This window comes from Phaenicophaeus curvirostris, chromosome 1, assembly GCF_032191515.1.
Source record: "Phaenicophaeus curvirostris isolate KB17595 chromosome 1, BPBGC_Pcur_1.0, whole genome shotgun sequence".
NCBI lineage: Eukaryota > Metazoa > Chordata > Aves > Cuculiformes > Cuculidae > Phaenicophaeus > Phaenicophaeus curvirostris.
Window position 1 is genome coordinate 93,363,439 of NC_091392.1, and position 17,195 is coordinate 93,380,633.

The window sequence follows — 17,195 nt, forward strand, 5'->3', positions numbered from 1 at the left end:
TTCTGCTTGTCACAGGGTAAGCCTGCAAAGCAATGAGTGTTAGCACAGAACAGGTGATGCATCCAAATTCCTGGCCTGTTAAGCTATGAGCTAAGAACACCTTGTGTACTCCAGAGCATCACCTCTCAAACGTGTGGAACCTGCATGTAAGCAGTGCTCCTTCTAACATCACTGGAGAAGTGCCATGCCAAAGACTGATTTCAAGGGAGTCGGGATTTCCAAGTCACAGTTGCCTTTAACGGAGCTATCATTTCACCTTCCAAGTTTGTTTGCATGATAGAAGGGATAGCAAGAGAAGAAATATCTTTTGGTGCTACTTTTCCCTAACTACTTCAAATCAACTAGATATTTCCAATGTATTTACAGACTACAAAAGTACTTGAAATTGCACGACTCATTACATACTTCAAAACAGATGGCTCTCTCACAGAAAACATCAGGGTGGTATAAAGTACTTCTGAAACAAAGTGGCAAATTTTCTATTGACAAAGCAAAATAGGACCTACTCACAGGAATAAACCAAACACTATTTAACTTGAAAGTTTCTACATAGGTCATATTCTGAAACTCAGGTAGGCTCACTGCATTTAAAATGGATATAAAATATGTTTGGTTGGTTGGTTGGTTTTCATCCACAACAAAGAAAAGAAACTGGTGTGAACCCTGAATAAGTTAAATGTGTATAAAGCATGACTAGATTAGGGGCAGAACTCACACACAGAAATAATGCATTTTACTCTTAGCACTTTTCCTAGAATCTCTCATCTCCTGTGATAAATGGCCCTGACCACACTTCTCCTGTAGTAGTAGAAGTAAAATCAGATAGTGTCTGCTGCCACTGCCAAATGCCTGTGAGCAAGATCTGCTACAATTTATTTTCTCTTCCTATACAAACGTAGTATGTTCATTTAACATTTGAACTGCTCCCACTTAACCAATACAAGTTAAGTTTCCTTTATAAAACCACATTAAAGTTCACAGAAATTGTATTAGATAATTTTATTTCTTTCTTTTTCCTGCTTTTCTTTTAGCACAAGAAAATCAGTGCTATTATCTCACATCAGTAAACACATTTTTTTACAAATCAAGTTAACTTACTTCATACTAGGGACGATGGAGGCAGCTGGAAGAGGAGGTGAAAGCCGTGGAGGGACATCATATTCTTCATTTACCAGATGACCATTTGAAAAGATCTAAAAATTGCACAAGTGTTACAATTTGTGTTCTCCTGCTGCTTATTACTACAGATGTTCATCAACCAGGTATTACAAAACAGACCTTACGAAGACTACAGGTAAAGGCTTTCCTAGCCTTTCACACTACAGAGCTGTTATCTGAAGTGACCCTCCCCCATCTAGAGCTGCAGGACACATTAGCAGCCCTGTGGAGAAGGACTTGGGGGTGCTGACTGATGAGAAGCTCAACATGAGCCAGCTTTGCACACTTGCAGCCCAGAAGGCCAACTGCATCCTGGGCTACATCAAAAGAAGCGTGGCCAGCAGGTTGAAGGAGGTGATATTGCCTCTCCATTCTGCTCTTGTGAGACCCCATCTGGAGTATTGTGTCCAATTCTGGAACCCTCAAGATATAGAACTGCTGGAACAGGTCCAGAGGAGGGCTACAAGGATGATCAGAGGGCTGGAGCACCTCCCATACGAGGACAGGCTGAGAAAGTTCGGCTCGTTCAGCCTGGAGAAGAGAAGGCACCGAGCAAACCTTATAGTGACCTTCCAGTACCTGAAGGGGCCTACAAAAAAGCTAGGGAGGGACTGTTTACAAAGGCTTGTAGTGATAGGACTAGCGACAACAGGTATAAACTGGAGAGGGCCAGATTTAGACTAGACATTAGGAGGAAATTCTATACAATGAGGGTACTGAGGCACTGGAACAGGTTGCCTGGGGAAGTTGTAGATGCTCCATCCTTGGAAGTGTTCAAGGCCAGGTCGGATGGGGCCTTGAGCAACCTGATTTAGTGGGAGGTGTCCCTGCCCATGGCAGGGGGTTTGGAATTAAGACTATTTTAAGGTGCCTTCCAACTCAAACCATTTTATGATTCTATGATTGTTACAGACATACAGATTATTCATACTGCAGCCAAGGACAACATATTTCTCCCGTGGGTGACAAGCAGATGCTCCCTAGCCAAATCAAGCTAGACAATCAGTGGAAATGTTGCAAGTGACAACTCTGAACATCCTCAGCAATGAAAATGGATTATCAGACATTACACTGAACATTTGTCCAAGAGCAGTCAAAAGCTGATATGGATAAATTAGAACAATGTACTATGCCAATAGCCAGAGTTCTGATTTAAGTATGGAGGAGGCGAAATTCAGCTGAAGAGACATATAATACTGTAAATGACTGACAATGAAAAGAGGAGTTGCAATGTTAAACATCTGCAGTGAGGTTTAGAGCACTGATGATAACACCAAATCAAACAATGCAATACTGTGGTTGTGCCACTGAACACTTTACCATCAAAGACACTGCCCATACTGCTGGCATTAAAGATATAATAAATGAGTCTATATTTGGGTTGGCTTTGGGGGCATCTCTCTTGGTTTTTTAGGGTCAAGGCAGGTTAGACCTTTTCCACTAGAGTATAATGAACATCATGTCTTATTTATATGCTCTCTTGAAAATAGTTTGTTTACTGATTAACAAGACAACTGACCTTTAGAATATTAGCTTCTTATGGTAATGTACACAATATATCTGTCAATTTAAGTATATTTGTATACATCATCTCTGCATATCACATACATTCCGTATTGAAGAAATTACCAAGTCCTCACCTATGCCTTACAGAATACAGTGCTGTATTATTATCATGCACCGTAACTGTATGGATAATTTGCTGAAGGAATACAGGAAATCTAGAATTCGCTCTCCAAACCATTATTTTAAAAATTTAACTTAGATCCTAATGTACTACTGCTTTACAAATCACAATATTTAACAAACCATTTATTTATGATAAGCTTATTATTAAGTACCAACAGGAAAGATTTGAAACCAGCAGATAAACACTGACCAGTATAAACACAACTTTAGCCAGTGGAAGACAATGCTACAGTAGGGTGTCAAATCAGAACTCAACACATTCGGCTCATTTCATACCTTAGCACCTTCCGCAGGCAGCTCATGACGTCTATGTTTCCTCATAAATCCTGGATCAGAACTTATGCGGCTGTGCCTTCCATTTATATTTGAAATTGCTGTCAGTCCTGGTTTGGGAGAAGCATCACTCCCTATTCGACATCCTACCAGCTGATTTGTCCCAAACACATCTCTGGGACACCAGCCTTCAAGGGGCATCGGCTGGTCTCTAGAAGGCACACTTTCTGGATGATGCAGATGTCTGCTTATCCTATTGTCCGGTGGAATTGGAGGGGGTCTTTCCGGTGGGGGTGGTGGAGGATCACGCAAGGGAGGTGGAGGTGCTGGCAAAGGTTTGTCTTGTTTCCTCACCATACAAGGAGAAGACTAAACAACATATTAAGTTAAAAAAAAAAGTTATATATAGGCATGCGTAAGCCTTATGATCAAGTATGGCTTTACCATTTGTAACTGAGATATTTTCAAGGCATAATAAAAGTATTAGCCAGTAGGTTAAATAGTTACAAGTGTCTAATTTGTTTGAATGGCAGTACAGTTTTTCCAGTAACATACTTAAATAAGTAGTTAGGTTTGAAATTAACTCATCTGGAAACAACCTTCACCAGAGAACCTCCTTGGTTAGAATTAAATGTATTATAAATGATGAAATTATGATATATTTTCTAAAATTATGAGCACTAGTACTAAAAAGGTGAAAACCAAGCTACCAAAAGGAAAGCTTATATGGGTAGCTATATAGTTCCAAGAGCACAAATCTGATAAAACCAAACCATTTTAATTCGGATAGAAATACTAACAGTAATTACTATTTGGTAGCAATTAAAAAAAATTACTACAAGAGTAGTAATTTTAGTAATTACTACAAAATAATGCTCAGAACAGGTCTTTATGAAAGATGTTTCTCTTACCACCATCTACTGTAAGAAATAGAGGAAAGATTACTTGCATATTATTAGTCGGCATATTATTACCTCTTGAAGGGATCAAGGCCACAAAAAGTTTTGAAGTAAGAACAGTATTTGCTCTCACTTCACAGCTTTGCCCACCATTATTCTTCAAGCAACATCTCAATACTTTACTTAGATTGAAAATGAAGTTACTCTATCCAAAAATCTATTCATATAAATAAGACGGTGTATTAAATAAAGCAGTATTTAATTCAGCTGCTAGTTAAGAAAAATAGTTGTTCTCACTGTCAAGGCTGCAATAAAACAGCTAAGTCAAATATTTTTATAATAGCTTATAATTACAACTATACTTAAATTTTTCCACTGTAGAAAAAGAGAAGAGTATTTTTAACTGAAGCAGCAATCTTGGCAGAACTAAACTCTCCTTTTTTTAATACACACATATATACATATATCTTTAAATGAAATTATTCCTTGTTGCCTCTCTCTTATTTCCCTTGCACTCCCTCCAAAATACAATTTTTTTTTCAGAGAAAGTTTAAAGGAAACACCCAGCATTTTCAAAACAATGTCATCAAAAAAATTAAAGTAACATTAATGGTATTTCTGATTTTCTGTTTTTTAGAAGACATGAACATATGCTACTGCAAAATTAATTAATAATGGACATACCAAATGCTTAGCATATATCCTCCATATGTTATAAATTCCCTTGTATAATATAAAAAGCAATGAAAGACAATTAAAGAAACTATTCTAACTTCTATTTTTTCCCCTAAATTACAAACTACTAGTATCTTAAAAAGATGTTGATTTTCAAGCTTTAAGTAAAACCTGACAAAATAAATAGCATACTTCATACTGTGTAATTATGAGCAAATAGGTTTCAAGCCATGTTTTGAATTTCCAGTTTGAATTCATCACCTAAAAAATCACTTTTGCCCTCTCTATACGGCAATTACAACAAATTATCAACTTGTAATAGAGAGCAACAAACATAGTATTTTTTTCTCCTTCATGCTTATTGATTCAAAAAATCATTAACTCTTTAGTATAATTTTTTTCCCAAAATACATCATACAATTTATTGCTATAGAATTATTACTTTTTTCCTTTAAAATTCAGTCCTAATATATGGCATTTAAAGTTTTGAAAGAAGTGTATCTGCACATATTTTTCTTGTAAGGCAATTGTGGAAATTGAGCATAAATCATCATCAGAGCACAGCATGTAATTTTAATGAGATAACGACCTTTACATTTACCTTCAGGAAACTTTCATTTCTATTTATTTTTATGAATTGAGCTTTATTACACAACTGATCCATTAGAGTAATATCTTTGAAATTCTGACCATAATCAAGTGATATACAATCATCAGAAAAACAGGAGTCACACTTGATCAATACATGTAGCTGTAAACATCTGAGTACGTAAGGTATTATGCAAAGGGACAGGCATCCTCCAAAGTCAACTGAAGGAGATTAGATCTACATTGATTAGTTCTCCTATCTAAAGTGTTTCTAAGCTACAAGGAATTCAAGTTCTTTTGGACAGGGCAACTCCTGAAAAAGAAAACACACATGGAACATTTCATAACAGTTAATCTTCCAAAATAAACAGGCAAGCTCACCTTGAAAGCAACCAAAACCAATTTCTCAACATTCGTATATAAAGCTTTAATGATTCAGTGAGACTCACCTTTGGAGATCCAGTTGGGCTGGCACATGGTGACCGTGCTACTCCCTTCTGAATAAGATCCAGACGAGGGGGTACAGGTGGAAGACTAAGATGTGGGATTTGCAGGGGGTCTGGAAGTGGTTTTCTTCTTTGTGCAAGAGGGGAAGATCCTGGGGAAGTCACTGGGGAATTTTGTCTCTCATTGCACTTCAAGATAGAGAAAAAAAATATCACTAAGTATTTACTTGATGACCAAGTATACAACTTCCATTCCATGAGTGAAACCTTTTCAGGTATACTAGTTAACAGTCATTTATCATAATGGACACCCTGCTACTCTTAAATTAGTAGACAGTATAGTTGCTCAGCCTAAGGGGAAGGCTACATGTCATTCTACCTCAGAAGTAACTAAAATCCATGTTAACTTGTGATGAAAAGAAAAGAATATGTATTCTAGTAATTTGTTTAAAAGACAAGCAATCATTGTCATACAAAAGGAAAAAATCAAAAACAGAGACAAAGATTCCACTGCAGTACTGTTATTCTTGACAGCCTTTTTATTAATAGAGAGTACTCAACCTGAAAGTGTATATATGACTTCTAAAAGCTGGTTGGTCCACCACATTGCCTGTTGGCTACAACCCATTTTTAAATCATACATCCATGGAAAATGGAGTGTACGTGTCTTCCAAAAACTTACCAATCAAAATCATCAGCAAGCAAGAAGGCAAAGCAGTTATTTTTTTCCTCATTTATTTCCTGATTTACAATAAATCTTTTTAGGACAATTCAGTTTATCATTTATGCAATATTTACTCAACAACACACACATGCATAACATGCATCAGTATCAGGCCACTTGTGCACTGAGGCATCCTACTATTCTCGCTATATAACTTGCTTACAGAGGCTAACAATCTGTCATTTTCTTAACAGTACCATATAGAATTATTCATAAAAATGCATCCATCTTAAAACCTGATATGTTTTTAATACTGCTGAAACAAGAGATTTAATTTATGCCATAAACTTCTGGTTCAATATGTATTTGGTATTTAGCTGTCTCTACCCACCACATTCCATGGATGGTAAGTCATTCTGCCAAAACAAAAAGGAGATTTTTCAAAGTAGTAAGTGTGTGAAAGGACTTCAAGTTAAGTTTAAATCAATGTCTTGCTTCAAAATAGCAAAATAATCTTTCAGTCCTCTGAACTACTATTGCCTGCAGCCACAACGCTATCACAACATGCTGCAGCTTCAGAGATTTTAAGAAGGGAACCGATGATGACTAACAGGTCAAAAAAAACAACTTATGAGGCTTAAAAGGAAAACAGCTGCAAACACCTGCAGTTTTTCTCCCCTATAAGGAAGCTTAATCTGTATCATCACTTGGTGCTGAAGAGAGAACGCTTTGCTGGAAGAACCTAAAAATTATGATTCCTTGTTTAGATCTACTGATACTTAAAATAAAACAGAAGAAGATATTCCACAGTAACAAACAGGTTTTCTTCAGCATTCAGTATCAGATTTCCATCACATTTTCATTATAAGAAAAACATATTTTTCCTGTGTACTCCCATCCCACCTAGAAGGCTGCATCATTTGATGTTTGTTGACAGTCAGGCCAACAAGATGACTGCATTTGTTGTGGATGCCAGGGCACTACAGATGTACGTATCAACTACTCTTCTTGGCAGACTATCTAACAACAAAGAGATTTAAAATTTTTCTGTTTGTCATCTACTGGAGATTTCTGTGTTTTCTATTCACTAGAAATAAAAGAGCAATAAGAGCAGCACAGTGACAAAAAGATAAAACAAGCAAGCAATTAAGACAGAAACTAATACAAACGAACTGGCAGCGACAGAAAACAGACCTCCAATGTACAAACGGGCTCTGCTACAACACACACAGACTTGTGCAATAAAGATGTAATTAAGGGAAAGAACACAGACTCCTTCATAAGAACACAGACTTCTTCTAGCTGGCATGACTACTGTCAAGGGATAGGCATCTGAGACTTACTTTGCAATTGAACTGCAGAGTGAATCACACTTGTGTTATTAAACATATATATATATATAAAACTGGGATATACTGGTATCAGTTTGCCCCTAGTCGCTTTGAATTCAAGAATAAGCCTGCTTCTGACATTGATTACAATTTCTATAGAAGATTTATCTGATGAAGATATTAATACTCAGGCTATAGAACTGAGAAATTCAGCTTCAAATGCCTTTCTGCCAGATAGGCACGTACGAAAAGCATTGTGAACTCAAATCTTAACAATCGACTGACTGAGGAATATTATCCTGATTGTTAATGTTCTGCTGGAGCAAACTCAGTAATTTATAAGATGCATAATAAGACCCATAAGAAGATCCAAGCAGACCTACGCTGTAAGTGGGCTATTCATTTGCAACTAGTCCCCTGAAGTTTCTTCATTTGTAATCACATGGAAGTAACTCACATACCTGCTATTTCTTGTTAGGATTAGTTATGACCTAGACAGATCAGTGGAATGTGGAGTTAAAAATTAGTATGAGGCTATAAAGTTTCATCACTTGAACACTGATGGCTGTAAACATTTTTTGTATAGAAAGGTTTATTCTTTACTTGATCTTTCCTTTGCTGACTTAGCAAAACACATGTGAGGCAGGGAGAGGGAGTTAAGGCGGGGAGAGTCAGCACCACCCTAACTGTCCAAGGGAACCAGTAAAATACATTTTAACTAAGGGAACTACGTTGCCTTCCAGCATTTAAACCTCTTTCAAATACTTATAACTGAGCAGCTAAGGACTCTCTTGTTTAATAGATTCCCACAAATCAGATGTACAATTAAGAAAGAAGCTATATGTATGCATGAGTCAAGAACGTACGGTGAAGAGAATGCCTGGATATATATTTGAAGTCTTTTTTTTACATATTCCTGTATTTTTATGATGACATTAAAAACATTATCACTATGTAGTATCTGTCTTTTTCCATTGCCACAAAAAAAGTTATTAAATAATATGGAAATGAGGAGGAGGATGCAAACCCATAGTCTCCTACCTGAGAGCCACAGTATTTTGTCACAATTTGTGAAGTTTCATCTACCTCATCTGATGGAAAAAGTCTAATCATGACAAACAGCGGCTTTCAGCTTTGATAATTTCCTATAACTATTCTAAAGTAACTGTGTGAATCCAAGTCAAGTTTTGGTGCCTTCAAAAAGCTAGGAAATTAATTCCAGAGAAGAGGGTAACTCTCTAGACAAGGTAACTTAAACTAGTTTTATAAGAAAGCATTTTAGAGAATGCTAATTCACCTTACGCAATTAAAAACCTCATAGTCTCTTATATTGCTACAGTCTTCCTCTGTTTTCATGTAATATTATTTGGATCAAACGATTATCTTAGCACTTATAAATTAAAAGTTATTTGCTCTTAACAAGAAGTCCTGCACTATGCATTTTCCATATTTTCTTTCTTTCTTTTTAAAAGAAGTGTGTCAAGTTACATCTTGTACAAGGTAACGTGACAGGTATTTCTTAATTCATTGGGACAACAGAATATTAAACATTACAGAACAATAAAAATAGTCTACTAAAGACTCGGATGCCCTCTTCAAAAATAAAAAAAGCCATTTTTAATATTTATCTGCGCCTGTAATCTGCATATTTTTTAATGTGCATTTCATAACATTGTACCTGTCTAGCACAAACGTTACAGAGCTAAGAGGAGGAACACTTCAGGCAACAACTGCATTAGCTAATCTGATACCACGGGGCTGGAAATTTCTCAGCGATGAGACAATTAACAGAGTTTTTGGCACCAATCTTCATCTGTCTTTCATAAAGAAATATCAGAGGACAATTTGGAAACTAAAAAAAATAAGATGCTTGATGAGGCAGATAAACACACTAATTGCAGCGGGTTTCTCTAAAGCCTCTGTTACAGCTGCTGCTGACTCATACACAACACCTAGCAAGAATGATTCATTTTTCTTGAAGTGGATCCATTTACTCGTTGCATTAAAGAAGGAGTAAGTAGCTTTGTGATTACTCTTTCCCTTAAAGTGATTTCAAGTCTGAGGTCCCTCCGGGACTTAATTCAGATACCTCTTAAAAGTTTACGAGTACACTTCAAAAAGAGAGTGATAAACTGCAGAACTGGTATTTTTCTGATATCCAATTTATATTCATAATTCATACAAGTACAGCGGGTGATTAAAAAATACGTTCTTTATATAAACTTTGATGATAATTCCAAAAAAGTGTTGTTCAGCTTTTAATTTTGCCAAAGAGAGCTCACTTAAAACCCACCCAAGCCCCTTAATCAGGGAAGAACCCGACTGTGTACTTCTAAAATAAACTTACTGCAACTATTCTTTGCATTATGAATATATGTCCAAGTTCAAGCCCCAGACCTAGTGAAAACTGTTACTAACAGCTTAGAAACATTTTAATAGTGCACCTCACACAAGGTTTTAAGGACAATAAGAATTGATTTGAATAATTCTGTGACACATTGTGAAGGTCTACAGCCACTTTCATCACGACTTAATGTTCCTGGAATTTTCCTCTTCTAGCAAGTATAACATCCCAGCTCACTACTAACCAGATATGCCACAAGATTTTCTCAGTCTAACTAGATGATTTGAAACAAAATTGGTCCATTTTATTTTCAAGAATTAACCACTATGTTGAGAAAACATATGACAATCCTTGTAATAAAATAAGAACTGAAAAAATGTTCATTGGGATCAAAAAGTAAAAACAGTATCAGCAGGCTGGCTGCAAGAAGAAAATCGTCTTTGTCACCTAACTTCCACTGTTTCAACAAATCAAGTGGCAAAAACACAGCCATTATGCAGTACCATATTCATATTAACAGCATTAACAAGGAACAAAAAAAAATCAAGAAGGCTAAAATCCTACATAATACCATGGCAGGGGGTGGGGGGGGAAGGAATTTCTTCTAGCAGGCTCTGAAGAAATACTATTTCGCAGGGATAAGAAACAAACAAGGTTGATAAGGGTATTACTAAGTTTAACTGTAAGGTGTGGTAAACAGTATCACTGTGCAACCACTGGTAACAGTTTTAAGAAGAAAACAGCAGTTGATAAATCACCAAATGACCTGATAATTCAATACTTTCACAAATAAGTGGCTAACCAAGTCAAAAAACGCAGTTCCTGAACTTCAAGGATAATCAGTAGATTTCATTCACTGAACAATTAAATTAATGACACAAAAATAGCAAGCACCAAAGCACTCAAGCACTTGGTGGATCCTGAAAACAAGACTTCTTATAGTAAAGCCTATTGTTCCTTCTTTTGATGAAAGCATAATGCATTTTTGCCTTATCACGGAAGTGATACTGCTATAAAAGCCCATCAATTCATGGCTATCTCACAGAGGTCAGGCTGCAGACTGCAATTTAAGTCCAGGCAGGAAGGATAAACTGTTCCCAAGAGCAGGCAATGCTGTATTACACAATACAAGAATGATTCATATGACTTAAGAGGTTAAGAAGGATATCAGAAGTATATTAACTGACAGTACTCTCAGATGAGAGTAAAACACTTTTTGTTAGGTTTTTTGCATTTTTTTTTAAGCAAATACTCTTCTAGCTCCTTATCATTGTGAGATGTCAGATAATTAATTCCAAGCCAGTTACGCATCTAGATGACCTCAGTAAAAAGGTAAAACATAGAAAACGCACCGTAAAATTCAGTGTTGCATGGCCTATGACAGTATCAATTCCAGGCTAAAATATAGTAGTGAAAACTAGCATCATAAAATAAACTTTTGTTAATGATAGTGATTTTTTTATCAGTGATAAAATCTCTTGTGACCAAGAAAGATCTGAGAATTTAACATGGAGCACTTTCAGGATGGAAAACATACCACAAAGTCACTGAGGATAATCTCAGACACACTTTTCCTGTTAGAATTACCTAATACTAAAAATACAGGGGAGGAGGGGAAGTCACAGACAACTCAAATGGAACATGATTAACAGCTACTTGTCTGCAATATGAATTGGGTTCCAAGTCACCTTTACCAAGTAGTAACATTTATATCCTATTTGGAAACCTGAGTTTAATCCTATAACACCCTCTGTGTATGTGTATACACACGCACAAAAAATTAATAATATGTTCTGTATATATGAAACCTTTTGCTCCTCAAAAATAAAAGTTCAGGGAATTGTCCATACAGAATATTTTGGATAAGAGTCTCAGCTGGTGCAAGCTGCCCTATAAACAGAGTTAATTCAGTTCTTATCAGCTGAGAATCTGGAAGGTTTTTTTCCTCTTCTTTCCAGCTTCCATATTATTGCTGCAATATCGATACATTTTATCTTTCCAAACTGAGAGCTGTTCAGTGAGTTGCTGAAATGTAGAGTACGAAGAGCAACCTCTCATTGTTTAAAGTTACAGGCAGCTTCATTTACAAACATACAGCCTTATCTGTTGTACAGTATTTCAAAATTTACCTTGCGGACTGAAGCCAAACGATTCATCATTAAAGACTCTTCTCTATCATCATCGTCATCCAAGTCCAACATGGGCATACTAAAGCTATCAATAATACTGCAGCACCTGGAGTTTTCATCCCTTGGATCAAAGGGATCCACAATGATTGGTTCAGTTCCTTTAATTTCGCAGCGGCAGAAAGGACAACCCTGGCCATCAGATTCCTGCAGAAGACAAAAAAAACCCAAACCAGATTCTTAAAACTAAAAATAGAAGTGCTTTTAAAAGTAGGTCTTATATATTTCTACGCAAAAACACCCTTAACAGATCTCTTAAGAGCTCATAAAGCAGCACTAGAGTAAACAGGAAACCAATTCATAGGTATTTAACTATAGCAAATGGTAAAACGGCGGCACTTTTAAAGCTGTCTCTCCTTAAAAAAACTGAGCTTCACTTAAAAATAAATAATCAAAATGCAACTATTATTTTGGTGCTTTGTATGGACAAAGCACCAAAATCTTAACTGTCTTAGCAGTACAGGTCAGGAAGTAACACCTCACCTTTCAGGATTACAATTTTCTTGTTTCTTCAGAGGAAAAAAGGCAAGGTGTGTTGACAAAGATAATGCATTTTATTGCATATTTTTATATTAAATATGAAGTAACAATTTTTCTTTTAAGTTAAATAATGCAAATGAGCTTTAGGGCCACAACTCTTATTCTGTGAGGAACCCATGCACGGTCCATCATGGCTGCAACAATACCATCATTCAACGATATGCATACAGAACATCTAAAGCTACATACTTGACTTGCTTACATAACAGAACAGGACTCTACTACATTTTCAATAAATTATATAAAATAAGGAAATATTTTCACATGTTATCAGAAACAAGAATTACTTGAATTTCAAGTTCTAAGTGGTATAATGTGTTAAATAAGTAGCCGTATATCCATTCACTTTACCCTTTTCAGAAATACTCTTCTCCTCACCAGAAGTAATCAAAAAGCCTTTAGAGTATATTTCAGACTAACAATCAATAAAAATATCAGAGAGAAGTCTTTCAAACACTTATAAAAAAAAATTTCTCATCAGGAGGCACTATGTAGACTTGAATTACAAAACAAACAAATAAACAAGCAAACAAAAAAACAAATCCACAACCTAAAGAGTCCCAAAGCTTCAAGACAAAGATAATTCAATCTGAATTCAGAAATCACATTGTGTTGTATTTGCAGTCAAGTAGACAGACAGCTAAAAAGATACAAATACCAAAACTAACTCTAAACAACATTTCTGAAGTATCATCAAGCAAGCACAGCTTTTTGACTTTTCAGATGTAAGGACAGCTTTAACTCTTCTCTAGTATTATTTTTATCTTGACACTTGCCAGTCTTACTAAACTGACATATGCTTTTACAGTTTGTAGAACTGCATCCCAAGACCATATAATTATAAAGGATATCTCCTGACGACATTCATGTCTATTTGTATGGTCAGTACTGGATCTTCATTTTGAATTGAAAGATATACGTAAACTACTTTAAGCAGTCTTGCATCCTAATTGCAATGTACTACCCAACATCACTTATTACTCCAGAGTACCTCCAAATCATATGGAACTGCTAAAGTAATAACTGTCAAGTGAACAGAAGTCCTCCCTTACTAAAAGAGTTCTTTAAAGTTCCCTTTTCCAAGAACAGCCTTACGATAAAGATACAGAGATTAAATTTTCAAGGCTTCCTTTTATCTGTGTTGTCAAATAGTTCGGTACTAGCAGTTTCCCTCCTTTCTTTTCAAAAGCACTAAGTTCACCAAAATATACTGGGTAACCATTCACAGCAGTAGAGACTTGTATTCAACAGTATGAATACAACTGAGAAATTAAAACGGAGATCCAAGTTATCTATACGAATTCATGTTTGTCTTTGTCCACAGAAAGGTCATTTATAACCCAGAGTAGATTGCAATGTATCATATATGCCCATATGCTTTTAGAATCAAGTCTAGACATGTAGTTTTTAGACAAGAACGAGTTTCTGTGGAAGAAAACGACACTTTACTCCTGTTGCATAATAAAAAAGGAAACAAACCAAAACTTATTTGAGACTGAGCTCCATAGAGGTGAACCACTCAGAATCACCCTTAGCATTCTATGCAGATCTGATGTTGCTTACTTAATATTTTCTGCTTAGTGAAAACATCTGTATTGGACCTCTTCAGGCATGTCTAATGAGTCATTATGCTACCAGTTAAATACTAATCAGCCAGAAGCTCATAACAGTTGACACTGTTATAGCCTAATATTTCTTTATTGCCCCACTAATTATAAAAAAAAGTTAGATTTGTAATGAGGACTGTAATGTATCTGGCCAATTACAGGCAATTGCAAAGTTCTGATGAAGGTTGATGTTTTTGAACATGTCAGTTCTCCAAGCCTAAAAGGCTTTTTTGTCCTCTTCCTGAATCCGTAGCCAGTTGGCCAAAATACTATGGACCTTAGATTCTCAAGTCCCTAGAATCAGCACACGTCACTGGCACAACACTGGAACACACTCCCATGAGACACACAGCAAACAAAAGTACATTCTGCAGTCCCTTTCCCTAGTTCTTTTAGATAAGTGAAAAAAAAACCCAAACAAAACCCCAAACCTACAGACGTCAGGATTTTTTTTTAGTCAAAGACTAACATAGTCAGACCTGTATGTTTGGAATTGAGAATGAAACTGCTAAGAACAGAGAAAGGTTACTCCTGAAATGAGAAATATTGTTCCAGCTCAGCAGCTGCTTAGTAGTGAAATAAATATTTGGGTAAGTCTAAAAGGGAATTTTCTCAGAATTTCTGCTCTGTGGGCAATTCGAAAGATTTGTTTGGAGCAAACAACTCCAATTTCAGAAAGAACACAAATCCGAAACTGAGAATACTCCTTTTTCAGCAAGCTTTATTGCTAATGGAAGAAAAACTCAAATGGAGTTCCCGATACATTGTGTTGGCTTGCCAATGATGATTTCTTAATTAGGAGTTTGAAAAGAAAAACTATAGCATTTTAAGTCATATCCCAAACACAAGAATGAAAACTCAATCTGAGAACAACTCATTTAAAACCAGGTCAAAAACAGACTAAAATCAAGGATTCTTTTTACTCTTCTCACTACACTTCTAACCAAAGACTGATGACTAACTGTGGCACAGAGTCCTGCCTGAGAATGGGATGACCCATACTTCCTTCTCCCCAGGGAAAATAGGTAAGAAAGACGAAAGTTCTCTTTTCCCACAGACTGGTAAGTCCATGAAAAACACCAACATGTGTAACCAGGAAGTCTCTGTGGTTTCGGGAATATTTTGTAAATGACATTCAATCACTTACCCCAGCAACTGGCTAAAGCTACGTGGTTTAGAGCTTTATTTATGATCAACAGGAAATACAGGAATTCTAAGCTTATCTTCCACAAGTCATCTCACGACTTCTTCTACTGATTGAATCCTTCTCCAAAGAAAGATATCCTACCTCCCTATAAAATGCTGTCTTGTCAGTTATCTACTCTGAGCTGCTACTTGTTGCCTTCATGTCTTTTGAATACAACATGAAGTGACCTGGGCAGCTGTTTTGACACCAAATGCTCGGTTTTCACGGTCTCAGTAGATATTATACCTGTAAAACAGTTTCCACTTGGCAGCAGCCTATGAATGGCCCTGGCAACCCAAGTCCAGATTTTAATGACTCCTGGAACTTTTTTCCACACATTTTAGTGCATAAAATGAAAAAAACTGTCATTTTAAATAGATATGTCCTTGAACTCGAGCCCTCTTACCGAGCATCTGGAAAAGTACACATATACCCACACCATAAACAGTGATGTAACAGAGAAATCCATGCTCTTCTCCACTAAATGAACTTACAGTACCTGCCATGCTGTAAGACAAGAAGTGCACATGAGGTGTCCACAAGGCTCTATCTTCACATCCTTGTCATTCTCTGCACAGATTTTACACAGCTGAAAAGTGGAACCCATTTCACAATACAATTCATACTGCTCCTGTAACAAAAGAAAGTCAAACTATTATTTCTTTAGCATGATTTGCTCACAAGAATATACTTAAGCATCAGTAGCAACAGAGAAATGTTTGAGTCCCCTATTTTCCAACCCATTTTACTTATTAGTCAAGAAAACTATTGCTACAGATCTATTGAAAAGCCACGCGAAGGTTATTGAAACAGCTTACTTCTTTATTTCTTCAAACCTATGATATAATACAATAAATGCTGCAAGCAGTTTAAAATATCTGTGCCTATTAGGTTTCCTACAGAGTTCTCACATTTAACTACTATGCAATGCATACATTATGCTTTTTCTTGGCTGCAGCTAAGAGGAAGATAATGAACATGTAAACGTAAGTGAGAAATTAATTGATGAATGGCAACAAAATCAGGATTTCTTTTTCTAGGCATGAGTTTAGGTTAATAAAAGTTACTGGATTAACAACTGACAAGTTAGAGGGCTTTCTACTCACAGCAAGGATTTAGCATGGTAGCAAGGTTAACTGAGGTAAACCCCCCTTGTGAAAGAAGTGTGGCAAGAGTACCCTCAGGATAACATGGCTTACACGACAGGTATAAGATCACCTTCAGGAGAAATAAATAATAGATAAAAAACAGTTTTCTACAATTAAGTGTTGTTCGGGAACTAACAATCAAAAGTATTTTTGTAGAAATACAGCTTTTTTTAGACTTGGAAAACCAAAATCTAGAAGTTTGAAGTAACTACAATCCAGGTCACAGGAAAATAAGCAGCTACTGCTGTGTAAAGGGACAGGGGATGGGGCTAAGAAAACTAGGAAATAAGAGACATCTCATATCTGCAGCTGTAATCAGTATGTACTAAAGATACTTATGGTGGAGCTCTCACAAAGAACCCATCTGCAGCAATCTAGCCCTGTAGCCACTGTTATACCATCTTTTCATAGTTTAAGAGGCTCCAGTGACAGCTTTAAACTACTGCTGTTATATATTACTT

General features: G+C 36.3%; 1 protein-coding gene across 3 annotated transcripts in view; it reads right to left on the reverse strand.

Moving 5' to 3' along the window:
* Positions 1–17,195, reverse strand: part of CBLB (Cbl proto-oncogene B) — a 124,666-nt gene that overhangs the window by 19,747 nt on the left and 87,724 nt on the right. For all 3 annotated transcript variants that reach the window (XM_069868517.1, XM_069868525.1, XM_069868508.1), the window contains exons 9-13: positions 16,086–16,217; positions 12,197–12,400; positions 5,732–5,917; positions 3,124–3,489; positions 1,099–1,193 (exon numbers count right to left, since the gene is read on the reverse strand). In XM_069868517.1, coding sequence (XP_069724618.1) covers positions 1,099–1,193; positions 3,124–3,489; positions 5,732–5,917; positions 12,197–12,400; positions 16,086–16,217 — 983 coding nt within the window. The remainder of the gene's footprint in view (positions 1–1,098; positions 1,194–3,123; positions 3,490–5,731; positions 5,918–12,196; positions 12,401–16,085; positions 16,218–17,195) is intronic.